General features: G+C 40.0%; 2 protein-coding genes across 3 annotated transcripts; one reads left to right on the top strand and one right to left on the bottom strand.

Annotated features, from left to right (window-relative positions):
- On the top strand, positions 1-12,143 carry tspan33b (tetraspanin 33b). Of its 2 annotated transcripts, XM_015051092.1 has the most exons (8): positions 2-211; positions 4,382-4,439; positions 4,900-5,027; positions 5,186-5,260; positions 8,225-8,320; positions 8,579-8,707; positions 10,438-10,599; positions 11,880-12,143. In XM_015051092.1, the coding sequence occupies exons 1-8, from the start codon at positions 116-118 to the stop codon at positions 11,946-11,948; spliced, it is 813 nt and encodes a 270-aa protein (XP_014906578.1). In that variant the 5' UTR covers positions 2-115; the 3' UTR covers positions 11,949-12,143. The 2 variants fall into 2 exon arrangements, with proteins under 2 accessions (XP_014906587.1, XP_014906578.1); XM_015051101.1 differs by lacking the exon at positions 8,225-8,320 and having other exon boundaries at positions 1-211.
- ttc38 (tetratricopeptide repeat domain 38) lies at positions 12,049-25,621 on the bottom strand. Its single transcript, XM_015051064.1, has 14 exons — positions 25,280-25,621; positions 24,938-25,015; positions 23,734-23,815; positions 22,810-22,981; positions 20,492-20,665; positions 19,079-19,154; positions 18,717-18,836; positions 18,545-18,604; positions 18,421-18,459; positions 16,212-16,293; positions 15,729-15,894; positions 14,645-14,804; positions 14,204-14,277; positions 12,049-12,421 (listed from the first exon to the last, which is right to left on the bottom strand). The coding sequence occupies exons 1-14, from the start codon at positions 25,307-25,309 to the stop codon at positions 12,334-12,336; spliced, it is 1,401 nt and encodes a 466-aa protein (XP_014906550.1). The 5' UTR covers positions 25,310-25,621; the 3' UTR covers positions 12,049-12,333.
- Positions 25,622-26,954: the final 1,333 nt, after the last annotated feature.

Genomic DNA, 26,954 nt, shown 5'->3' with positions numbered 1-26,954 from the left:
TGCACCCCGCGCCACTGCAGCCTGAAAACAGCCCAACACACATTGACACGGTGGCTGGTATGCACAGCGAGGGGCTGATTCAGTTAAATGTCAGATCAGAGAGAAAAAATCCAAAATGGACAGAGAATCGAATCTGAACCGAGCTGAGACGTTCTCCTTCGTCAACCCCTGGATCAGATATTTTCTCTTCTTCTTCAGCTTCTTGTTTTGGGTGAGTAGAGTTGAACTGCTGTTCGGGACGTTTGAGACTATTTTTAAACGTACAAATCACAAGCTATTAGAGTTGTACTTTGTAAAAAACAGATGACTTCTATAAAGAAAAACCTTATAAATAATGAGTGAGGAAACGTACTGCAGCCATAGCGGTCGGTTGCAGGAGCCCAGCTTCTCCATTACGACTTGTTTTAGCTTTACTACAGTTGGAAATGGGCACTGGGGTTACCGAAGCCTCTGGAGCGGCGTTGAGTCGCGCTGACGCAGAAACACCTGGCAGCTGTGCATGCCTGCTGCCATGCCGGCACATTTAACGGTCGTCTGAAAGCAACCGCTAAATGTGCCGCGTCCCTTCACTGAACATTTGCATGGATCTTAAAGCTGCATTTAACAGACAGGTGACTCATATTTGTGGGTACGCAGCACAAACAGGGATTACTGCCACAAATGAAACGCTGTGAGAACTGAGCTCATTCTGAAGGCCTGTGGTCAGGACGGCTTTTCATGCTTCAGGATGAAATGAAGTTATGTTTCATAAAAGATGAATGCTCAGGTGAAGAAAACGAGATATCAGGTCAGTTTATTTCTATTGCACCAATTCACAACAGATGTCTACAGATACTTTAACAAAAAAGTAAAACAAGTTGATTCTAGCACACATGTATTCCAACTTGTTCTAATATCAGTCAGTGCATTAAGTTTAATTTATTATTGAAATGAATCTAAAAAGTTTCCGTAAAGAAACTCAGCAGTGTTCAGTCCTGGATGCAGCAGCAGACGATCGTTTCCTCATACTGAGCATAAATGGCTCCACTCAGAACATTAGTATGTAAGAAGAAAAAAAATCAATTATGTTAAAATCTGTCATTAACTAATCAAAATGAACACATTAAAGCCTCATCCCTGGTCTGTAAGCATAACTTCACTGCAGATGAACTGCTGGTCTGAAAGACTGGATGTTTTTCTGGGTACTCCAGCTTCCTGTTACTGTCCAGAACCAGACATGGCTGAACCTGCTGTGTCTGTGGCGGATAAGAACCCAGCTCGCCTGGGGACTGTCAGGATTACGTTTGTATAGAAAATAGATGGATTATGTTCGCCTTCAGTCTGCTCATCACTGGAATCTATTTTCATATATATTCAGGATCTTAAAATGCACATAATTATGCATATTTGTTTCTCAGGGAGTGGGAAGTCTTCAGCATAATAAACTCTGGCTCGAATAACCAGGAATCTATTGCATTTACATAAGTAGATATAGGCACTGAGGAGCTCTGATGACCTGTGTGTCAGACCTGAGTTCTCCAACACACACACACACACACACACACACATTAAAACTCTGCCTTCATTTTCCTCTGCTCTCCTGCTTTACACACAGACCACACCTGTCCCCCCCTCAGCTCCATCACACTGCGGCTCATCCAAAGCAACACAAAAACACTGCAGCGCGCCCTCACTGCCATCACAGCCAATCAGCAGTAAGCGCCGCACAGCCGGGCCGTGTTCACTTTGTTTATCAGACACGAGGCTCCGGAGTGAGCGCCGCAGCCCTAATCCATCAGGCCTTTGTCCCGCGTCCCGTGGCTCAGCTCACCTCTGCAGCAAAATCCTCTGGGAGAAACCTGAATCATCCCTTTGAAAAGGCTGAAAAACAGAGCTGGAACACAATCACTGCGTACGTAAGCATGCCTCACTGCCACCCGTGTTCACACACACACACACACACACACACACACACACACACACACACACACACACACACACACACACACACACACACAGGCAGGGGAAAACAAGACAGCTGAAAATGAAGTGGAGGTGAGGGTTCTCCTGCACAACAGATGAAGCCTCTTTAGAAAAATCGTCTCTTTTCAAAAGCTTTGGAAGCAGAAAACACATCTTCTCCATGTTTCTGCAGCTATTGTTTTGTCAAGGTGTTTTTATTGATTCTAGATTTGTAAAGAAACTATTTAAAAGCAACGATTTTCTCCTTCAGAAGTTTTAAAGAGGCGTGCAGACTTCTAATTAAACCACAAACCGAATCTTAAGACCTGGAGAAAACCAAAATGTGCTTTTCAAACATAATACAAGTTTCTTAAAGATGAAGCAGAATCATTGTTCTCAAACAGACACACACCTCCTAATCATCAGTCAGGCTGTGGATCTGCAGGCTGGAAATAACAACCAAGCTAAGCAGGTTGTTGTTAAACGTAAGACAAAGAATCGAAGCGAACAGGAGAATTAGAGCCGTCAACAAGAAGCAGCACCTGTTTTCCTCTAGGAGCCGTTTCATCAGGACGATTATTTAAAGTGAGCTTCCATCTTCAGTAGCTTTCCAACATTTCCTGGAGCAACTGGTGCACACAGAAGAAACGAAGTAAAGCTTCCTCTAACCAGGACTGACCTCGGAAAAAATAATCCTTGTAGTCAAGAAGATTTTTTTGTATATTTCACATTTCAACTCTGTGATTTTAATTTGATCTTTCAGATAAAATCCCCTAAAAACATCAGTTTGTTTGGAAAATGTGTTTAAAGTTCCCTAGGAAAAAGCTGTAATATTAAAACAAAGTTTATCATCGACATGCTTCAGATTGGTGTGGTTGTCATGGCTGCAAAACTTTCATACGTACATGCATCCTTTTGCTGTATAAATGCTTTGAGCTGTTTTGTTTTATTAATATTCTGCTTCAAATGAAAGATTTTCTTGTCTTTAGGTAGTTTTTAGAACCTGTTGACTCGGTTTGAAAATTTATTCAGTCCAGTTCTTTTATTCAGTCATTTTCTGAGAAACTGTATTCTTCATATATATGCAATTCGCCATAAATCTAAAAATCATTTCAGCAAAAAAAAAAAAAAAATCTGAATTTTTTTTCCCAGTCATGAGAATCATGAGTGAAAAACTCTTTCACTCATGATTCGTGGGTGAAGCTACTTCCAGTAAAACAGCTGTTTACTGTTTTTAAATAAAAATTAAAGAAACTACTGAAATGATAGTGATCAAAAATTTACATACTGTGATGATTTTTGGAATCATAGCATTTCAGAAATGTTCTGAATCAACATTTCTGGTTTCTGAGTCATGGGGAAAGCAAAAGGATTGTTAAAAGCAGCTTTCAAGCTTTAAGAAGTGGAAAATGAGGGAATCTGTTGAAACCAAACCACAGTCAGGTAGACTAACAAAAACTTCAGCAACAACTGCCAGGGTAGTAAAATCCACAAATAACTTCAGCTGGAATGAAGGAATCTCTGGGGGAAAAAAAAGGTGGAGTGGCATTTTCAGTTTCGAGGAAGACGAGCTACATGAAAGTCATTACTATGCAAATCCCTCAAAGATTCCTGCTTCCAAGGAGAGGAGCTCAACATCTCTGGAACAAAATCATTTGGAGAAATGAGATCAAAATTTAACTTTTTGGCCACAAACAGGAGATCAACAAGGTAGAGCATTCCTGCTGTGAAGCACGGCGGTGGACCAGTGGTGTTTGGGGATGTGTGAGCCACAGGAAACTGGGTCAAAATTGATGGCAGGACGAATGCAGCATATCAGAAAATAGTGGAGGAAAATGTTCACTCAGCAGCCTGAAGCTGTGCCTGCAGCTGGACGTTCTGACGTGACGGCGATCCAACGCACAGGCCGAGCCGAGCTGTGATTGGCTACGGCAGAACAGAGCGACGGGTCTGGAGGGACCATCAGTTAAGCTTAATATTGATGAAGTACTAACTCTAAGTGAAATACTCTGTCAGTGCAACAAGACATTTTATATTTATATTTTATAAGTTAAAATGACTTGTTCAATAATATAATATTATGATTTGGAATGAAACATAAACTTCGTCTGGCCCTAAATATTAGATGTACAACTCAGATGGGATGATTGAAATAAGTTACTTTTATAAAAATTTATTTGTTTTAGAAAAGAAACCAAGAAAAAAATTTAAATCTGAAATTAAATCTGTTGTGGAAAAATTCAGATTTTATTTTTAAGCTGTCTAGTCCTACCTACTTAATGTTGGTTATTCACTAAAATGTGGATGAGCCGTGTTTGTTTGTGGGTGTAGAGTTTGGGGTATTTTACCAAACTTCAGATTAAAGCAAACAACAGGGCAGGTCATGTTCTCAGCGTTCAGCTTGGATGCGACTCAATCTGGTTATCTTGTGTTTTTCCAGGTTTTCTCGTTGCTGATTGTTGGAATTGGGGTTTATGCCAAAGTCCAGAAAGCTACAGGTACGTTAAACAAAATCACAGATTAAAAAGTATAAAACAGCATTAAAAGTAAAATCCATTAGATATGTAATCATGCTGAAAGGCCTGTTTGGATTATGTTTACATCCCAGTAAAAATAGAACAGAGATCTTGTTTGCAGCCTGGTGTGAAACACAGGGGGTTAGATTTTAGCTTCATCCTCCCAATTCTCACATTTAATTTAGGATGTATATAGTTCATGGACAACAGGAAAGGATTAACCTGCGGCTAATCCCTGCGATCAAACCTCTGCATCTGCTTAATCCTTCAGTTTCAAATCATCATTGATGGTTTCAGAGCATCAGGACAGTCAGTATAGGAAGGGCCGCAGCAAAAATAGGAAACTGCTTTCTGCAAACAATGAAGTTGACAAGAGATTAGAAACAGCAAGTCTAGAGGATGGCAGCTTTTTAAAGGCAGGCTGTGTTTCCGTCTCTGCCAGACACGGTGCGGGACACGTTCCTCATCGACCCAGCTGTCATCCTAATTGTGGTGGGGGTGGTGATGTTCTTCATCACTTTCTGCGGCTGCATCGGCGCCCTCAGAGAGAACATTCGCCTCCTCAAGACGGTAATTCTCCAAAAAGACGCATCACTAATATTGGCGGCATGTTTTCCTTCCTGTAGCTAAAATGTCTCTAAACCTGGAATCATGTTTCATATCAAACGCCTGACAGGAAATGTGTCACTTGAGATGAAATATTTTGGTCTTTTTAATTTCTCCTCCAGTTTTCCTTCACGCTGACGCTGGTCTTCCTCATCCAGCTGGTTATAGCAGTTCTGGGCTTCTTCCACTCTGATCAGGTACAAACCGTTCTGGAGACACTTTCTCTTTTTTCAGGGCCTCAAAGCTGCTGTATGTAACTTTTATTAAAAAATATATTGTTTTTTTTATATATATTTAAGAGGGTTGCCATGTTGTCACAGTATAATATGAGACAACTTTATGTACTTTCTGCTAAACATGAGAAACGACTTACTGTTTCAGGAAAACTGTTTCATCCACCGTCATCAGTGGTCATGCTAACTAGCTTTAGCATTTCCGCCTGAGAGCTGAAAGGGTTCAGGTTGTGAACAAAGGACACGACCTATATAAAAATGATTATATATATATATATATATATATATATATATATATAATGTGACCTGTTTCTGATCTTTTCAGACAGTCTGATCAACACAGAATTGATTTTTTTCAAATTCTGAGTCAGGCCACTCAAATATGTGTTCCTACATCCGATATCTGATCTTTTTAAATGTGACCCGAGTCTGAAGGTCATTAATACTCGACCAACGTCAATATTCTGTGTCCTGATTCCCCAATCAGGAAGAAAAACAGCCATGGTCCATAAAGAGGATTAAGTGGTTAATGTTCTGGCTCTGAATGGACAACAACTTCAAAATCATAAGATGATATTCTCCACCATTAGCAGCCATGTTTACTTCTGCCAACAAGCAACTCCTCTTCTTCTTCTTCTTCTTCTTGATGGTGGTTGGCAAACCGCTGATCATGCTCTGTAACCTTATTGCTCCCTCTATCGTACATGTGTGGCACCTTCAGGTGGTTTGCTGTTCATACTGGAGATCACATAAAGTTTGGATTTATTTCGTGTGAATGACCACACCAAAAAAAAAATCTGATTTCACAAAAAATCGGATTAGGGTCACTTCAGGCAGCAGGAGGATTGTAGCCTAAGACCCGCCCCTCCTCGCTCTGATTGGCTGGTTGTAGTTAGCAGAGGAGTTAGATTTTTTTTTTTCAAAGATTATCTAGTGACTGTTTCAATAAATCTAAAAAAAAAAAAAAAAAAATGCGAGTTAGATACTGCAGTTTTAACAGATGCATCATTCATGATTAATGGATATCTTAGGAGTGCCCTTGATTTTGGTTTTTGAGGAACCAGGTTATTGCAGGAATTAATTTTTAACATTTTTTTCTCTTTTCCATCCTTCCTGGAGAAACAAGTAGAAGGTTCTGTGCTAACGGTTTCTGGGTATTTGTTCTCATTTTGACTTTTCCCTCATAAGCTACAGATTTATGCATCTCTCAGGTTTATTCTGGAACCGTGTTTCGTCCTAATAGCGGCTCTCGCTTCACTTATCCTCTTCAGTAGATTCTCCATTAAGGGACCACTGGGAATAAAAGTACAGCAGCCAGCAGGGGCGCCGCTGCCGCACATCAGCGCACGGTGGTGATGTTCCTGGTGTTTGATGGTTCCTCTCCGCTGTCAGCGCTCGGACTGCCTGCTGCTAAACAGAGCAGTTTAACAACCCTCCCAGCATCCTTCCTCGCTAAATGATTCAGATGCTTCGGTACTTCAAAGTGGAACCAAATGTTCCATTTCAGCAGATCCCTTAAAGGAGACTTTCCCACTAATGACACAGTGCGACGGTGGGCTTCAAAGCCCATGGGCCAAGCTGGAAACAGGAGCAGAAGGAGGCGAAGAGTTGAGGAGGGGTTTTAAAAATCCTCCCACGATCCAGTAAAACAACTGGAGGATAATAGTATTTATCAACACGAACTGTTTCAACACAGTTTGTAAGTTGAACAGTTTATGACGCCGTTAGCAAACAGATCTGAGGTTCATTTCCAGCTTAATGAAACTTTAAAGTTCAGCAGGTTACTAGCATACAGAGCCCCGTTAGCATGTATTATATCTGAGGAGTTCTGTAACATCATCTAACTATAACATCATCAGTATGTTAAAATAAGAAAATACAAAATTCTGTATAATAGTCACCATTAACAGCATGAAGCAGCTTCATTCAGATTAATACAGATTGTTGAGTCAGATGCATTTATTTCACACTTATTCACTTTCTGATGAAGTGATAAAAATGACATTATAATAACTAATGTGGAAGTTCAGGCAGTTGTCTACATCCTGACTCGCAGTCAGCCTTCATCACTTTCATCTGTCAGGCGTGAATAATTTAATTGCTGACATTTTTTGCTGCGTTTCTGCTGGTTTTTGCAGATGCATCAGATCTAAAATGAACACAGTTATTCACACCCACTGGACTTTTCCAGATTTTATCACGCCACAGAAAACATAAATGTACTTTATTAAGTTTGACCAACAGAAAGTGGACATAAATGTGAAGAAGCAAAATGCTGCACTGTTTTCAACTTTTGTTTCATGAAGAAGAGTTTGGTCATTTGTGTTGAACTCCTTTTACTATGAGATTGTGGAGGAAATGTTCAGGAGTGAATATTTTCTCCAGTTAATTACTGGTTTAGATTACAGCTAGAAAATACGTTCTTGTTTCTTTTTTCTTCTGAGGCAAATAATTAAAAAAATCTGAGTGAAAAACTAAAATTTAAATAGAAATCCTCCAGGCTTTCAGTCGTCTTTGTTCTGGGTTGACTTGTAAATTTGCAGCTCATGTTTTGAGGAGGCTCTTCAGGTGTGAATATTATGCTTCATTGTTGCCTTTATGCAGATGTAAATAACCTAAACTGTTGATGAAAGCCCTAGATCGTCATGGAAACCAGTGAATTACCCAGGAGTACCTGGCTGACGGCGAAGTGGTGGCAGCGCTGATGGAGTCTGAAATGATTCCAGTTATTATCCATCACCGGCTCTGCTGGGATCTCCCAGCATCTGCAGCAAAACGTTTCCCAGTGTGCCATTAAAACCTCCTCCACTAATTAACGCAGGCTGGAGTCTTCTGACGTGTCACAGTTTAAGATTTAATTTCTCTTAAAAGATGGAAATTATAATATCAAAGCTATCTTTTTTTAAATCTTTTTTTCCTCTCTCATAGACCCGAGATGCTCTGGGGAAGTTTGTGAAGAAAGCAATCGTTCACTACAGGGATGACCTGGATCTGCAGAATCTGATGGATTACATCCAGAAAGAGGTGCTGTGGTTTGGCACAGACACACCTGACTGCACCACACAGCCAGCTCTGTTTGTGTTTATGTTGGCCTCAGTGAGGATTTTCCACATGAGAAGCTAAACATGCATTTCCTGCAGCTCCATGGGATTCCTCAGGAGATATTCCTGCTCCATCTGCACATCCTGGCTCCAACCGAGAGCCCGGGTTTTCCCCTTGTAGATGGACGGCACGACACCAGACCGTTTCTAAATATACACCTCTGCTCTGTGCTTGGCTCAGTTTAAGTGCTGTGGGTGGAACAACTACACCGACTGGTCCTGGAACCTCTACTTCAACTGCTCTCAGGAAAACCCCAGCTCGGAGCGCTGCGCCGTGCCGTACTCCTGCTGCACTCCGGTTCCTGGAGAGGTGGGTTCACACACAGCAGCTTAAACAATTAACTACAAAACTGTAACAGAGTGGAATATTGGCTTTAGGTACATAAATATCAGCATATCTGGTGAGGACAGGACTGTGTAAAATATGCCAGATTTCCTTCCTAATCCAGGTCTCTGCTCAGTCATATGTAACATTTAAATATTTGTCTATATGCTAATATTCGCCTCCATGTAGCTAAAAGTAAGAGGATTAGCTGGGTTTGTAAGTGCAGCTTACAGTCAAAGTGTCATGCTGGGTTAGAAGAGTTCAGGTCTATTCCAGGTGATTTCTGCAGATTAACTGATAACTTTTCAAAAGCATCAAACTTTATCCGCCGTACAGTCAGCGGAAAACAGTCACAGCAGCATTTGATTCATATTGACCCAAAATATTTCTACTTGTTTGTCGAAACAGCAACTGCTTGTTGCCTGAAGGCAGCAACTTCACATCAGATGGAAGCGATGAGGACGGCTGCTTCAGCCACATCTGTCCTGATTTCATCCAGGACAGAAGAACTTTCCTCACAGAATGAAATATCTTCATAACTCGGATCATCCATGATGTGGCTGGTGATGCTGTGGGCCAGAAGGATCTCCTGTAGCAGTCAGTCTGGCAACAAATCTGAAGAGGCCTCTGACTGAGGACATTGTTGCTGTATGACAGCTGAATATCCGGCCATTTATGTGTCCCAGTTGTTGGCTTGTTCTGCTAATCCGTCTCTTTTGCTGTTGCTGCTCCTCTTGTTCTTCAGTAAGCCCTGGCCTATTTAAAGTTCTGCTGAAAGAATGTAAATAATTATACATTCCCCTCAAGAGACACTGACTCTTGGAAAAAAAAAGCTTTTGTTTTTTTTGAAGTTGTTCAAAGGCAACGTGTCAGCTGCTAAAAACAAAGATGAGTTATTTGTTCTGCTCCGTTTGCTGAGGAAGTTTTGGACAGGCTCATGTTTACCCCCCAGTTGCATCAGCTCTTCTTTGAAGAACACACTCCATGTTTTCCCAGAGTCGGCTGACAGCTCAGCCAATCTGCGGCTCCTTTGGAAAACCGTCCAGTTAACAACGGGAACAGAAACTGTGTATTACTGTCTTTAACTGTTAAAGTGATGCTGGTTGGCCTGACATGGACACACGCAACATGTGCTCATAGCTCATCTGATCTGCAGGAAGTGAAAACATCACAGGCCTTTATCGCAGCGCTGGCTGTGATTTCACTGAGTTCTAATGAGATTTCATGTTCTGAGCATCAAAGCAAGCTGTCTACACATGGTGTGTGTATGGATGGTGCATGCCAGCCTTTATAGGTCCTGCTTCTGTGCATAAATGCTCAATATCGTCATTATTATGCAGACGCAGCGGCACATCATGAAGGTACGACTGAGGGAAACTAAGGAGTTCATGTTGAGCCATCAGGCCAGTATTGATTAAACATCAAGCTGTACAGAAAACGGATCGCAGCAACCTTCTCCAACATGGTTGAAAAATCAATTAATTAAACGGCAGAAGAGTCGATGCAGTGCTGCGACCTGCTGGTGGCTAACTGCATGTTCAGGCTGCAGACTGCTGCAGGAGCCTCCAGTCGCTGCTTCAGCCTCACCTGCTCCCTTCATGATGGTTTTCGACTCATTAGCCTTTAGATGCAACATTGATCATCTTAGTTTTTCCAGCCGAGTTTAATCATGCATGATGCTGATATTCTAGTGAAGGTCTCTTTCTGTTCTGCAGACGGTGATCAACACCATGTGTGGCTTTGGCATTCAGACGCAGCAGTCCCAGGAAGTAGACGGGTCCATCTTCTCTGTAGGCTGTGCAGACAGAGCGGTGTTGTGGATCGAGTCTCACCTGCTGCTGGTGGGAGCGCTCACCCTGGGCCTGGCCTTACCTCAGGTAACCTCCAGCTTAATTCACCTCAGAACCAGAAACAAAAGAAGCTCTTTGGTTTTAAATAAGCCACAACAGGTCAATGAACGCATCAATGGAGGCTCGCTGGGTGGAGCGGCCAGTAATCAACCTATTGAGCGGACCTTCTACCTCTCAGGCTGGATGCTGCGTTCAAGTAGTTTCAGCAACACTTCATCTGTTCTGAAGCAGCAGCAGACTTTTACTTTGAGGATTTTCTAAACTACTGATTCAGGGTGAAATTTCTGCACTATGAGGGAAAAATTAGCAAATTTAATAAAAACCCAAGAAAAGGAATTATTTAAACCAAGTTTATACCAAGAAATAATTGTAAATTAACTACTGTGTGACTTAGTGAGGATTAGCACTAAGTGAAGCAGTAAAACTGTAACATTGTGTCTGAAAAGGAAAATGCTGACAGCTCCCTCCCACTCATGGACGGCTGCGCAGCACGCTTCACTCCCACAGCAATTAGTCCCTTAATATCTGAAGTCAGATTAACGTGTCGACTGTTATCAGGAGCTGCACACACGAGATCAAACCATCACGCTGCAGGAGCGCGCTCACATGCATCCGACTGCATTTCCCATAAATCCCATCGGACCAATCACACCAGAGCTGCAATTCCTTTGATGTTTGGGGGAAGAACACTGATTGGTCACTTTAAGAACAAGGTTTCCACCCAGCACTATGAGCAGAAACATCTTGACTGATGTAAATACCAAAAGTATTCAAACCTCTCAACATTTTTAACAAACTGATTTGTCAAGAAGGAAAACAGTTTTTCATATTTGCAAGTATTAAGGGTAAACTAAATTTGTTTTGTGAAATTATGAGGATAAAGTCATGTTATGAAAATAAAGAAACTCATAAAATTACAAGAAAATGCGAAGCTTCAGGTGATCAGCTCGTCTCATTGGTGATTCATTTCAGAATCCTGCGACTGATTACTGATGTGTGAAAAGATTTTTTATAAAATACATATTAAGGCATAGCATTGGTTTTTTATGTTGGACTAATAAAATTATTCAGGTAATAAATTTCTTTGCATTAGTTCATCTTTGTCATACGACATTTTTCCAGTGTTATGAAGCTGCTTGTTCTCCAAACATCTGAGGCATAAAAGGCTGAATGCAAAAGGTTTTAACGTGAAAAAGTTTAAGATGTAAATGAGTTTATTTTCCTGACTGTGCCAAACTGAGAGCAGCAGCATCGGTTCCAACGGGACCTTGAGACGCTCATTACCGCCGCGCTCTGATGTTTTCTAGATTGCCGGCATCGTGCTGTCCCAGATCCTGATCTCTCAGATCCAAGATGAGATTGCTTCACCGTTTTGAGGGCAGAAGGAAGAAGTTCTGGTCCAATCAGAGTCAACACATCTAGATTGCATATCCTTTGGCAAAACTGTTTTCATGCACTTTACTGTGACACACATGCATAGTGCAAAGTGTTTATTTATTGCTTCTCTTTACTAATAGAAATGTGTATTGAAAAAGTTTACATTTGCAAATAAATGTGAATAATACTTTGAACTGTATAATACGACTGATTTTTCAAACAATTTCTTCATAATTTCTCATTCAATGAGTAATGAAGCACAATCTGGTTAACGGTTTGCAGCTCCTTCCTCTGGGTTTGATGTCTCCTAAACCCAAACAACACAAAATCAGATTAGAGCGGCGCTTTGATGTTTTCACGTGGGAACCGCGCGCTGCAATCCCTCTAGCCGTGAAGAGCCAGCGCTTTCTGCACCAGGCGCTGGGTCAGAGGGGAGTCGGGCCGCACGGCGTCACGCTCCACCAGCAGACATCTGGGGAAACACAGCAGAGCAAAGACCAACAGATTCAGCCAGACTTCAAGCTGGGAGAACAACTCCATCAATAATTAAAGTGCAACATGGTGTCAGATATAGAAGGGAGAAAAATAGCTGGTGTTGTGCACACAGGGGACGACAGTGAAGAGTAGAACCAATCATGTTCAGTTACTTAAGGTCAGAGCCGAAACGTCCTTCCACAGCAGCTGACCGTGGAAATGCATCCAAAATGGTCGAAACATTCAGTTTAAATGAAACCAACTCCTTCCTGCTAACGAGCTAATTAAGGGTTTGAAAAAATATTTTTCCTTCCTCATTACAAAGTGTTTATTTATGAAAACAAATATTTATAAAGTATAATGAAGTCTGTTAATTTTTATTTCAAAAGATCACAAAAACAATCCTGAAGGGATTGATTATATTTTCCTGCAGTAACAGTGAACCAGTATTAATTACATTAAATGCCAAAAGGATTATTGGAAAACACCTGAAAGATGCGAAATGATTAGTTCTGGTCCAGTTCTGTTTCAACAAAGATCCACAGAACAGATCTGGGTCCAGAAGAGTCCAAATGGTCAGTTAGGCTGAGATACTTTGCTCTCTTTAAATGAAAGAAGCTAATTCTAGAAAACATCACTCATAATTTATAAAACTTGCATATGGAGGAAAAATGGGAAGGTTTTTTCCTCATTCCAACCACTTTTTGTTTCAGACATTAAATGAACCAGGTGTTCATTGGTTGAGACTTACAAGAATAGATCTTATAGATCTACAACAGCCATCGATGACAGAGAAATTAATCTAAAGAAAAATAAACAATGTTGAAACGTTTCTAATAGAAACGTTGTGCAAAGTTCTGGAGAAAGCAGATCATGAACAACCAACTTCTCCCACATAAGATCCATTAGTTGTACAGTTTTCCTCCAGGCTGATTTGTAGCACTAATTACTGCAGAAGCTTAGTTTTAGGTTTACATGTGGTGCCAACATCTGTCCTGGGTGACGCACTAATTACAGGTGTGCATACAGGCCTCATTCAGAGCTTATCCTTGAATTACCAACATTCATTAACTGTCTGAATATAATTACATCCTGGCTGCATTAAGGAATTAACTACTGCAGTGATATAACTCTCTACATGCTGCAAATTTGACCACATATTAAAGTTTAGAGAAGGTTGCAGCTAAATGTATATATATTTGGAGCCAAAAGGATGCAGGGCCTGGTGTGACGAGACGCACATGAAGCATTAAACCTGAACATATGAACATTAATGTAAAGTCTGGGTCAACACTGATACTGAAAATATGAGTCAGGAGGAGGAAGGAAGGAACACCTGGAGGTGGTTTATGTTTTATAAGGAAGCAAAGAACTGAATCCTTTAAATGAGAGACAGTGGTGCGCACCGCTAGCAGCTGTGCTAACCCTAAAGCACTAATCAGAACTAAAGGTTCCATCACGGATATTCATAACCTTTAAACATTCCCACATTTTATACTATAAACTCAAATTATTTTGTTGGGAGTTTATGCCCAGATGACTCAAAACAGAAAATTTACAACTGATAATAGTATCAGAGTTATAAAAGGGCTTGAATTTATTTCCACTTAGCAGATCAACACAAAGTGCCAGAAAAATGTAAAGAAAACTCCTGATAAAGGAGCTCTGGCCTGAAAACATTCACAATGCTCTGAAAGCTGGGTGAGGTTTCTTTATGAACTGTGAACAAGCCAGTAAAAACAGAAGGGAAACATGTAATAAGTGGCGAGTTGAACATTACCTTCCCAGTTTGTGATGCTGCTTGTTGTCAGACTTCATGGCTGCATGAATAAGCAGCTGGTTGAACAGATCTCTCTGGAAGAAGCAGTGGAAAAAGCCATTAGAGATGCAAACCTCTGGCTCCACTGCAGCAGAGCTTCTGCTCCGCATACATTGTCTGTTCACTGCAGGAACTCGTCTGAACATGGAAAATAAAATGCATCAGTGTCCATCACAAAGATTTATTATTCATACGATGGTGCACTGCGCTCTGCATCCTCACACCACATGCAGCACAGCAGGCTTCACTTCTGGAAAAATTTATACAACAGATTTCTGGTTTTTCCTTAAGAAAACAACATGATCAATGAGAAAAAAAACTCGATGTTGGAAGTTAGAGGGGAATTGTTTGCTTTGTTTTTAGACTTTTCACTGTAAAACATATCCAGTCTGTTCTCTTCACCTGAGCGTCGCTGCCACCGATGTCCACCATGCGGTAACGTAAAGGGTGCAACAGCGCCACAGCTTGGCTGAAGTTGCCCTGCTTGTACTCCAGCATAGCTTCACACATCGGGATGCCCAAGCTCTTCGCCAGCCGATGCTGCTGATTGTCGCCCGGTTCCCTGTGAGGGGAAATAGTTTAGACACAGGAAGTGTGACAGGAAACTGTAGAAAAAGAAAAAAGTTTTACTTTTGCAGATTCTAAAGAGTATTCTGACATTTTTATCCAGCTATAAAGGTTTAACGTCACCTGAAAAAAAAGTTACGGGTCAAATTAATTTTTGATACCAAAAAAAAAAATAACCTGAGAAAAAAACTGATTTTGGTTCAGTTCCTTTTCAGTCGACTTCATCACTCATATCTGAAAAATTAAGAAATATTTTAAACCTGACTGACAGCAGGAAGTAGGCCAAAAGATCTGAAAGCAGCACATCTTAACCAGATCTGAATTATTCAACAACAGATGAGGAACAAAGAGCATCAGATTGAGAACCATGGAACAGTTTCAGCCAAGGTCAGAGGTCATGTTCCTACAACAAGACAGAGACTGGTCCTCCATCCGCCAGTCGACCGTTACTGCATAATTAAAATAAAACAATTATTTTAGAAATACATTATTCTGACAACTAATTTCATTGCTTTCTCCATCTCTTCATTTTCATTCTGATTCCTGTCAGTAAAAGACTTTTAGTGCAACAAGAAATTGATAACCTGAAACATTTAAATGTGACAAAAAGAGCAAACAGGAAATTTGTAGAGTGGATCCAGTTTCAGTTCACTGGACTCAAGACAGTTTGCTAAATTAAAACTGTGACAACTTTAGGAAAACAAAGAATAATAATTTTCTATAACATAAGCTGAAGCCTGTTTGTGTTCAGCATCTGTTGCAGAGGGAAGCCCCGCCCCTTCCAGCCGATGAAGCTGCTCAGAGTCTTCCTCAGTCTTCCCTCCCACGCTCTGCCGCGTTTGTTTCTGTGTTACATAAAAGTCGAGTGCAACACGACAGCGTGGAGGTGTGCAGTGAAGAGAACTGGGACAGAACTAACCTGGCCAGTTCCTGGAGGCCCTCTAGGAGGCGCCGAGCGGCCCCGTCCTCGTCGGCCCCCAGCGCCACCATGAGGAAGTGGAGGTCGTTGAACAGCGTGACGTGGTCGTCGGTGTGAGGCCGGGTTACCTGCAGCAGCTCCCGCCAGCGCTCCTTCACACACACACCTGCAACAGGAAGACGTTTCTGACCCCATCCAACCGCGCTGCTCCAACCAACATGGATCATCATCCTCATCTCTGCTGCTGCACTTCAGATGTTATTAGTAAAAATACAAAACTGAGATCATCAGTCTTTTTGCTTTCAGACCAAAGTCGTAATTGTGTTAAATTAGACATGACAGCTGGTCATTAGCACCATATTAAGAAAAAATCAAACTCATTTTGCAGAAATAACTGCAAAATGATTTAATTTAGAAACCATTCAACAATATAATCATTATTTCCCATATTCTGGCGATGCCTTCAGATAACGTCACACCAACCTTCCATCTCCAGTCTGTAGAGCATTGAACAGGCGTCTACGATGTCGAGCATGGCGCCCGAGGCTTTACAACGCTTGAATATCTTTAAATGAAATAAAAATCATCAGTATTTATGCAAAAACACTGAAGGACAGAAATTATTACAGCCAAAGGAAGAATTACTTCCAGAAACTACATTAAATATTCAGTTTTAATTAGGAAATGTTCCCAAATCAATGTTTCATCTCAACTAAAAGAAAGCAGATATAAACATGTGTTTTTTTATCTGAGGAAAGTCAGGACACCCTATCTTCCTTTCAGTTCAAATAACCAATAAGATGCTTCAAGCCTCTTAATAAGATCCAGATCTGGGCTTTGACTAGACCAGGACGCCTCCTGCCATGTTGCAGGTCTTTCATTTTTATTTAGAAACCTGGTGGATTCAGTGACGGTGGGCTGCGTTGGTCCTGCTGCAGCTAAACATCCCCAAAGCATGACACTTCCCCTGCCATGCTTAAAGGTTACCATGAGCTTTATTTCCTGGAATGCTGTGATTTATTTAGGCCAAAAGTTTCCTCTGTTCTGGAGTTTAAGATATTCAGGCTTAGACTCGTCTGTTCAAACGTCGTTATTCCAGAAGTTCTGGTCTTTCTCCATGATCTCTCTGCTAAACTTTAGTCTGACCTTCATGTTTTAATTACAGAGCAAAGGTTTTCTCCACCTGTGTGTTTGGCTCTTAGGAAGTAAACAATGTTATCCTCATTTTTTATACAAAAATGCAATGCAACTTTTAGTATCTGTTAACATGAAAGACATGTTTAAATATATTAATAAAAAAAACACCTTTTCCTTTTCCACATCTGCATAAATCTTAGTTCGTAACGCAGCAGAGCAGAATCCAGTGACCTCATGAAACGTCTTTTTTTTCCAGGATTCAGAAAATAACCGAGGTTCGTCTCACACCGTCTCATCCTGACTAAATCAGCCCTGGCAGCCACTGCCGAGGCGCTGTGTGGGGGTGGTTCTTTGGCTCTTACATCTTAAATTTGGATTCAACATTTATCTGCAATTAGCTCTCGACTCACAAGAGGACCACGCCTTTCTTTAAGTCTGCATGCCTGGTGTTTTGATGCTGTGTGACTCAAAGCTGCAGACGTGACTCCAGCCTGTTTGTGTAGACATCAGTAACATCCTGCCGTAGTTCTGACTGGATGTTTGAAGCCTAACTTTGTCCTATTTACTTTTCTTCAGGCAAAATGGGCCAAAACAATAGATTTAACTGAAAAATAGCCAGAAGTCTTGCTAGACATGCGTTTTGAAAAAGGAAGCAGTTATACTTTATTTCTGTCGTATTCCATAACTGCAACCTGCCTGGAGTCCTGAGAAGTACACGATGTTCAGAGACACGGCGGAGGAGAGGAGGGCTGACAATGGCTCCCAAAGCCAGAAACGGTTTTTCTTACATATTTTCTTTACTGTAGCATTCATAGTAAAAGCTAATAACCAAAATGCCTGAAGCCTCCATGTCATGTTTGCCTGAAACCAAACAACTAATTAAATGCAGATAAAAATGAACAGATACGATTCTAAAGAGAAGTTTGCTTTTGTTGATGAAACCATAAAGATCTCCACAAAATACTCAGTTTCCTTCTTTAATGTTGCTTCTAATAAAGTGCAGTTGGTTTGATGCATGTGTGATTTTACATGGTTACACTTTTATTTGCACATAAAGGCAGGTAGCTGAGCTAATCATTCAGAGGAGATATTTTATTATACTGGGTTCATGTTTTACATTTACTGAAAACAGCATCAATGAATGTTAACACCAGGAGTAAAACAACATCCATGATGTGAGAAAACAGCCTCATCTTTGAATTTAATAAAAAATATATTGGTTATAATAAAAATGTGGGTCAGAGCCACGAAACCAACCAGACCCAACAGGAATATCCCAGAATATCCTGAAAATTCCCAAATGAATATTAACTGGTGAGTGTTATGTATTTTCCAGGCACAATCAGCTAACTATGATAGCTTCAGTTATGAAAATGCTGTTTATATCAAACATAACTGGAAAGAAACTTGACTTCACACCAGATGCCTTAGAACTGGTCTCTGTCTCTTTAAGAAGCTCCTGCCCTTTATGCCACTCCGCCTTCAAGATCACAATCCAGGTATGTTTCTGATGTAAAGCTCATTGATTTTTCATAACATGGCAACTCAAACCCACCTGGGAGTCGTAGATCTGCAGAGCAGCTTCATATTCCCCCTGCAGAGGATGAAGCAACAAAAGCGTCACTACCAACTAGAACCTAAAGACAATCAAATCTAAATAAAGCCATGATTGTCCTCACCCTCTCGATGAAGCATAAAGCCCAGTGCCAATAGTTGTGACTGGCCAGCATGTCAGACCCCTAGAAATAATAATGGCAGTTTTTTTCATATTTATTTTCCAAATATTTAAACCTTAAACTCTGAATTTTCTACAATGTTCCAGGTATGGTGTGATGAAAAAAAAAACACCACCTGCCAGTCTTTCTCTCTGCTATCCATGAAATTCAAGACTTTGTCCACCTCTGCCTTCATCTCATAGACGTGGGCCACGGAGTGGACGGCCCAAGCATCATCAGGGGTCAAGGCGAGACCCTGGAACAAGAAAGATGAATTCACACAAAAATAACTGCAGTCCTCACTTTAAATAACTTGTTTTGAAATGTCTCAACTCTTTTCTCATGGAGACTCTCATGTCACAGCTGCTTTAAATGCATGAGGCCTTCAGTGTGGAGGGTGGGCTGATACAATCAGTCCAGGCAGATAACCTCAGACACACAGCTGCTGTGTTGTCAACAAAGCACACAAAGAAAGCCATTACCAGCAGAGACGCTCACCTCCATGGCCACTTTCAAAGCCTGGTCGTAGAAACGAGTCTCCAGGAGGCCGAAGGAGTATTGTCCTTTCAGGTAACTGAAGACAAACAAACTTTTAGAAAATACTGGAAACAGACATGAAACAATCTGACTCAGAGCAAAGAAGCTTCTTATAATGACACTGCATTATTTAAAGCGTTCCCTTCCCACACACTGGTAAACACATGTCCCAATTAAATTCATAATTCATTACTATGGGAAAATCTCACACTGAAAATCCCTCATTAAGAAACAAATATGAAATTTCAAAATCTCTGGGGCAATTCTTCACACCGTTATAATTCCTAAGTAGGGAAAGTCTTTGACTTCCTCCATTTCTGGGATTTAAATGATACATGGGCTCATTTCTCTTGGGCTCTTCAAAATGGGGAAGACAAGAGAAAACTATTCAAGTTAGCAGTGGTGGACACCGCTAACTAGCCTCGCTGTGCTAACCTGAAGCTCTAGTCATTAAGATTAGTTCAGACAACAGTAAAGCACTACAACAGTATGGTATTTAGTAGAAGCTAATGCTAACGTGCTAACTTCATCTCAAATTATCCGCCCTTGAAAGACTTCCACCGTCTAATTTCATTTTCATATTATAGCTAACATTTTCCAACACGCCTTTAAATATCGCATTTATGTTTAGATCTTGTTCTCCTCTGTCTCCGTTTTATTTTGTTGCTGTATGTTTGAAATAAAGTCACTGAAATGTGGGGAGACAAAGCAGAACTGCTGTAAACAGTCTTCACCCCTTCAAAATAAGAGCATGAACACAAACTTCTTAACAGTTGACTAAAACTTCAACACAGATGTTGAACTTTATTCAACTCAAACTTTAAAAAACAGCCAAGTAAATTAGCATCATAGGATTTATCAGGAAACATTTGAGGAAAGTAAAGTCCACTTTTAAAGTTAGCAAAAACAAACATTTAGCTCCATTATTAGCTCATCAGCAGACGTGTGTCCACCACTGCAAGTCTGGTAGAGGTGTTGATATTTATAACAGACATTTTTGGTGGAAATTTACTCCTCAATCATTTATTTTTAAATCTACAATAGTCCCAATATTCCAATAGAGCCCAAAGTCAGAGGTCCAATCAGGAGATTCCTCTCATTTGGCAATTATTATGAGCTTTTCAGCAACAAACACTGCTGCTATGAAATATGGAGACATGCATCTCTGTTAAGCATCTGTGATGCTGTGGGCCTCTTTCTGTTTAGATATGAATCTGATGGACTCATTTCAGAAAACAGGTTATCCTTCAGAACAACAATGACCCAAAACAGTCAACCGAAAATGGTTCATTAGATTGATTTATGGTTAAACTCACAGTTACAACAGCTTCACACTAAACCAGCACCACAGAACCGGTAAGCTGGACCAGGTACCTGGACAACGGCGTGTGAGGCTTCCAGTGGGGCAGCACCCTGGCCACAGAGTCCCTCATCTGTATTTGGGCCCCCATGTAGAAGTATGCGTCGTGGGCGAACTTCAGAGCCAGCATGTCAGTGGGATGATCAAGCAGGATTTCCTCCCACACTTCACAGGCTTTTGGGAAATTCCTACAAGAGAAACGTGTCTCATTGTTAGAAAGAAATCAAAAAGTTTTGGAAGATGTTCAGAGAGCAGCAGGAGAATCAGAGCTTTAGGGAGAAATGAGAATCCTCTGAGGCGACGTTAAGAAACCAAATGTCTGTTTAACGTTACAGGATATAATGAAAGTCCAGCCGTCGTAGAGTGACTGTCATGAATTCTGCGTTGGGTTCTGCTAATCTGGAGAGCATGACTGAATCACATGCAGACAGAGAAAGAGCAGCTTCATGAATAAAAACTATTTCCTGATAAACTATTTCTAATCCGCTCACAAGCGACCCATTTCCTGTGGCACAATGGAACCCACGTCTTATCGAACAGGACTTTAACAGACCTCAGAGGTGACATGGACTGGCAGAATGATGCACAGAATCCAGTTCCAAATGAACATCAAGATTTCAGCAGCGAACATGAAAAATAAACCAGCAGTTCCTGGTTTGCAGTCCAGACTTTTCTTCTTTTATTCATAAACTCCAGCATGAAACCGGGACTCCATCCTGCCCACATGGCGGATACTGTGGCTAACAGGAGCTCAGACAGGGATTTCACACTCAAGGAGAGAAAATAAAAGAATCAGCGAGTAAGTATAACCTTAAGCATGCACACTACCTCCTCATCTAATTAAAACCTTTACTGAAGTTTTAACAATGAAATACTGTTGCATTTTTGATTGCAGAACAGCGCCGCTCTAGTGGCAGGTTGTTGGAGCAGTTCTGATTTTGGTTTTCTAGACTTTTGTTCACTTTTGGCTTCTACACTTTATGACTGCAATTAGACAATTATTTCTCTCATGTTTGGATGCTCTGCAGCCAGCAGGATTTTTGCTCTCACTTTTTTTATTTTGCACAGTCATGATGTGTAACTGTGGCAACGAAGTATTGTTTTAGAGCCATAGCATTTCAAAAGCTCAAATAATACCTGAACTCTGATTTAAAGAGCGGCAAAAGCAAAGGAGATGGATAAGCAGTGCTTTCCAACATGGTGTCATCCTGGACGTGTTATCTGGAAGTTGAGCCGTTAGCATGTCATGACATTATCATGCAGCAACAACCTTCAGTCAGAGGTGTCCTCCAATTTGTTGCCAGACTGACTGCTACTGGAGATGCTTCCTGCCCACAGCATCATCGTCCACAGAAACTTTGATCATATGAGTTACGACAAATGTAATAATTATCATGCAGTTAAACAAAATTACTGATTTGCAAACTAAGTTCTTGGTATTTTGTTAATCTTGAGGATTATGGCTTATAGATGATAAAAGCCCAAAATTCACCTTCTCAGGAAATGACAATAAACCAAAAAGTTCCTTTAAATTAGGGCTAAAGCCGACCTGTTTAAAGTTGACTTTGATTAATAATAACCCAAACATTGATTAATATATTTGATTATGATTATTCATGATGATTTAGATGATGGCATTTGACAAAATAATGTTTGCTGATTTCATAACTAGTTACTCTGTTACGTGTTTATGGTGTGAAGCTCTTTGAACTGCTTTGTTTCAAGTTTATTTTTATAGCATTTCAGCAACGAGGCAGTTCAAGGCGCTTTACATGATAAAAACACAAAAATACAAAGTCAAACGTTACATTTTGTCAAGTGCCATCGTTGCACATCAGAATGTTGATTAATGTTTCATTTATGATGTTTCAAAAGCAACTCTAAACAGGAGGGTTTTAGTCTGGATTTAAAGACATTCAGTGTTTCGGCTGTTTTTCTGTTTTCTTGTCACTGAATCGTAGGAATAAACCTGAGAAATATTAAAATGTCGGGTCATGGCCGACAATAACGGCTCAAGCTAATTCATGATTAATGTAAAACTGCTTTCAGCATTTCTTCAGATCATCTTTGGTAATAAAAGTACAAATGATATAATTTGAGTTTATTTTATTAAACTAATAAATAAGCCACCAATGTTTTTACAATTTTTTTTTATAAACTACATCTTCCTTATTTAGTTCCCATCAAAATGACTAAATTGAAGTTTTAAAAATGTGACATTTTCAAACATCCAGCTGGTTGCTGCACAAACGAAGCCTCTTTAACAACCACCCTCCCATCCCTGATCGAACCTTTTTGGGTCGGACCGCCTGCAGCCAGTTTTGGATCTTACCCGTGTGAGAAGAGCTCCACAGCCTTGGCATGGAGCTTCTCCCGGGGAGAAATATCCTGGCTGCTGGCGAGCTCCACCGTTCGCCTCACAGCGCTGGCCAGACGCTCGTCAAGCCGGGCGCTGCTCGTCGTGGCAATCAGCTCCAACCCAGTGCTGATCACATGGCCCATAACTGTGGCATCAATAAATGGATAAATATATTAATTTTTTTCCTTCCCACGGCGCAGGAGTGACAATGAAAAATCACATGAAATCACATGAAATCACACGCTCCTTCTTCTCAAGGTTCTGTTTTGTTTCGGACCCAGAAGGATTCTACAAACTTTTTAAAGCTTCATTCCTGTCTCTGACTGCAAACAACAAATAAAAGTGATATGAAAAATACAGAAAAAGTTTAAAAAACAACAACAAAAACTACTGGTCAATCAAAACACCAGACAGACATCTTACACTAACATCCCCTGATGCCCACAGCTTCATGTGCTGCAATCTGAGCTTTAATGTTTAATATGCAGCCAATAACTTGTTATAAAAGCAAGAACCATAAACACTTCAACTAAATTTGATTTTCAGCCTGGTGCAGCTCAGTTGCTTTGCATCTCCTATGTGCATTTTAAAATTAAAGAACGTTTCCATAGCAACACAAGCTAAATGCAGACCAAGTAGAACCACCTTTAGCGTCAATAACTTCAAGTATTTATTCATGTCAAAGAAATCATCTTCTCTTCTTTCTGGACAACAATAAAACTATTTTTGCTAAAACTAAAACTCACAAGAAATGCACTTATTAATGTCCTCTGGAGCTTTCAATGATTAATCTTAGCATTAAACTTAATTCAACGCTTGGATTTTATTCTTTGGTCGACTCCCAGTGAGGGAAGGTTTATATTTTAGTAGCTTGTAAAGAATAAATAAGTTATTTACCAAAGTTGGGGTCAGCTGTCTGGATGGCAGAAATACATCCTTCAATCCCTCCCAGTGTTTCATCATTTCTCCATTTCACATACTGGACAAGCAGAAAGAGGTTTAACATCACGCAGCTAATTTTTAAAGATGCACTCAGCTTGGGGAAAGAAAATTATAATATTTTACATGTGCAATTTCATGCAAATAGAAATGGAGCAGGGCTGAAATAAACACTTGGTGTCACTACATAAACCTCTGCAAAACACGATGATCATAAATTATGTCAAGCAGCTTCCATTAGATCTTCATATTTAGCTCAACTTGACTTTTTAAAACAAAGCTCAAGACTTTTTTATTCAGGCAGAATTTGAACATCTAAAAATGACCTAATCAGACCTTATTCGTTTAGTTTCAGCTTTTAAGCCTGATTTTTATGTTTTCTTTTATATACTGATTTTGCTGAATACATTGATCACCAATATTGTGGCTGCGTAAAGGACTATGTGGATAAATATCAGTGTTTTAATCAGTATTAAATATTAGATTATATTAAAATACATGCAGTTTGTTGGAGGTTCAGTGTTCACCTTCATCATTTCAGCTCAACAAAAGCTAAAAAAAAATTGTTTTTGATGTCAACAGAAAACATTTTCAGCTTTCCAACGTTGGTTCCCATTCATCCTCTACCTTTACTGTTATTGTGTAAATGAGTATTTTGAGTGATTAAAACATTTTTCTGGACAGTTCTGATGGTGATAATGGTAAATCCTTCTTTCACTCTGTGACCTTTGACCTGTTAGGTGATATCTTTTATGACTCTGTCCAGCTGGTTAAATATTACATTCATATGAAAAATGATACGGTTCAGAAAGTCACCTGAGATATCAAATGTTGCAGTTACGATACACATGCAATGTATTCTGCAGCTCTGATTCAAAATGTGCAAATTCATTTTCATAATTATCCTCATCTGAGCTTATCTTAATATATTATTTCTTCATTTGTGGTGGTGAAATGTGTGAAAACACAGGTGTAGAGGAGAAACAGCGCCTCCTACAGTCATGACGGCTTCATAATTAAGTTCCCGTGTAGAAAACAGATCAGCAATGATTACTAATTGAAACAAATTTAAATTTTCCAGCAATCTGTTTTTGACCACATATTAATCATAATTATAAAATAATCACTTGTGGGTTTTTGTAAATAGATGTCTGGAGGTTACCTGTGTGAGAATGGCGTCATACAGTTTGGACGCCTCATTGCTGCTGGTAGATAGCGGGAGAGCTTCATCTTTCCACGCCTGCAGAGCACATAACAAAACTGCGCTTCTTCCAACAGAAAACTTCCTCAGCACAAATACCCAGAGTTCATTTTAGATTGAAAACGTTGTTGCTTCACTTTCCAGACCAAGCTGACTGATTAGGAGATCAGCAGGAAAGTTTAAAGTCTCTCTTTAACTTTAGCGACGTCCTTCAACGCAACTTCACTTTACAGCGAAAAAACTCTGAATTTAACTAAAATAGGATTTTTACTGCATCTGTGGTGAAAAACATTTAACACTCACCTGACAGTCCCTGAAACTCGATGCAATCATTTCTGCAGCTGTAGAAACCCCCCCTCCTCAAACAGTTGTTTCCTTCACGCATTCCTCAGCGGAAGTCATATATTGCTTCATTCGCTTTCACAATAAAAGCACGGGTAAGATGCTAAAGCTGTGCAGAAATGCAATTCTTAGACTTTCTGCCTGCAATGTAACATTTAACGATGATATACAGGTTAATCTAAAACAACAAACAAAATATAACTAAAAGTGGCAGGGCGTGATGTCTGTCTGTCTAATGCACTGCAGACAAATACAGCAAGTGTCAGAAAAACCTTCAAAGAGCTTTAAACCACCACGCAACAGCTAGTCCCATCATGCATCTCTATTCTTCCAGTCAACAGCAAAGACACAAAATGCTCCCCTTACACAGACAGGTTGTTCTGGCAAACTTAAATAATTCTGGTTCAGATGATTCCAGAAGATTAGATCTGCTCAGTTTATGAGTAAAAATACAAACAGACACCAATGAAATGGAAAATGTCAAAGTGGAATATAAACAGATCAGTGTGAGGTGATTTAATAAAAAATTATCTGGTGTCCATGCAAATCAGTATTTTTAGTGCATTTTTCCTTATTTGGTGGGAAGTAAGATTCATGAAAAGAACTAATTTCAAGTGGGAATCAAAGGAGGGAAAATAGATCACAATGAATGAATGGTAACAATAGAGCATAAAACAGATCTAGGGCTCATTATTTAAAGTGATGCTGCCAACCCAACAGAGGTAACCGACCTATATTTGTTTTCCTGAGGAAGATTCATTAGGAGCTTATTAAAATCATAAAATCCTCAGTCTTTTTTTATTACATGAAGTTATTTATTAAACTCTATATTGGCTGTTCAAAGTAATTTTTGAAGCTGACTCTGTCTGTTGCTTTTGTATTAATCAGTTTTCATGTTTCTCATTTGTTCCTAGGAGTACGTTGTTGCTTTAGTAGTGAATAACTGCATGTAAATGATGCTTTGCTACTTTATTTTTTGTCTACAACAGTAAAATAATTTAGGTGATTCATCCCGTTTCTTTCCCTCCCAGCTGTGAGCAACACCACAAAAAATGTGATGTCCATTCATCTGTGTTTTTTATCCCCCCAAAGAACTGGACCCGTCCCTTTAAGGAATCAGAGTTCTGGCCCAAACATGTAAAAGAACAGCTGCATTGTTTTATTGCATACATCCAACACCTCTATGTGTTCTAGCTACATGAAGAAGCATTTACATTGCAGTCCATGTGTCAACAGAACAGTTTAACAAATTAGGATTCATTTTTCTTTACATATGGTACAGTTTTCACACGTTAATAAATATCAGTACAATCACGTCAAACGTTTCACACGCCATCGAAAAACAACAGTCTTTAAAGTTATGTAACTTTGTATTCACTGATCACGTCGGGGTTTTCAACCGTACCCTCTGCTGCACTTTTAACATGTTTGGATTCTTTCTAACTGATTTGCATGAAGCAGAATAGATTAAAAAACTTAGTTCCACCTTAAAAACAAAAAAACTGGACTTAAATATAACTTTAATGTGGAAAACAAAACTTAAAAAGGCATCTTGTTCAAATATTCAGCATGAGCCGCGATTCGTCTGTAGTGTAACTGAGAACTTCCTGTGGCACAGAGTGAGCGCCAGGAACTC

Source organism: Poecilia latipinna, unplaced genomic scaffold, assembly GCF_001443285.1.
Source record: "Poecilia latipinna isolate Pla-1442-1.1 unplaced genomic scaffold, P_latipinna-1.0 Scaffold50, whole genome shotgun sequence".
Classification (NCBI taxonomy): Eukaryota; Metazoa; Chordata; class Actinopteri; order Cyprinodontiformes; family Poeciliidae; genus Poecilia; species Poecilia latipinna.
Note: the sequence above shows the minus strand (reverse complement) of the source record. Positions and strands in the feature narration are given on the sequence as shown.

Bases quoted from the DNA above. Each gene is read 5' to 3' on its own strand.
- ttc38 (XM_015051064.1), bottom strand. From the start codon at position 25,309: ATGATTGCATCGAGTTTCAGGGACTGTCAG. The intron at 25,016-25,279 runs GTGAGTGTTAAA...TGTGCTCTGCAG, and splicing joins CGAGTTTCAGGGACTGTCAG to GCGTGGAAAGATGAAGCTCT. The intron at 22,982-23,733 runs GTAAATAACTTA...TTGATGCCACAG, and splicing joins GACAGCTGACCCCAACTTTG to TTATGGGCCATGTGATCAGC.
- tspan33b (XM_015051092.1), top strand. From the start codon at position 116: ATGGACAGAGAATCGAATCTGAACCGAGCTGAGACGTTCTCCTTCGTC. The intron at 212-4,381 runs GTGAGTAGAGTT...GTGTTTTTCCAG, and splicing joins TCTTCAGCTTCTTGTTTTGG to GTTTTCTCGTTGCTGATTGT. The intron at 8,321-8,578 runs GTGCTGTGGTTT...TGCTTGGCTCAG, and splicing joins TGGATTACATCCAGAAAGAG to TTTAAGTGCTGTGGGTGGAA.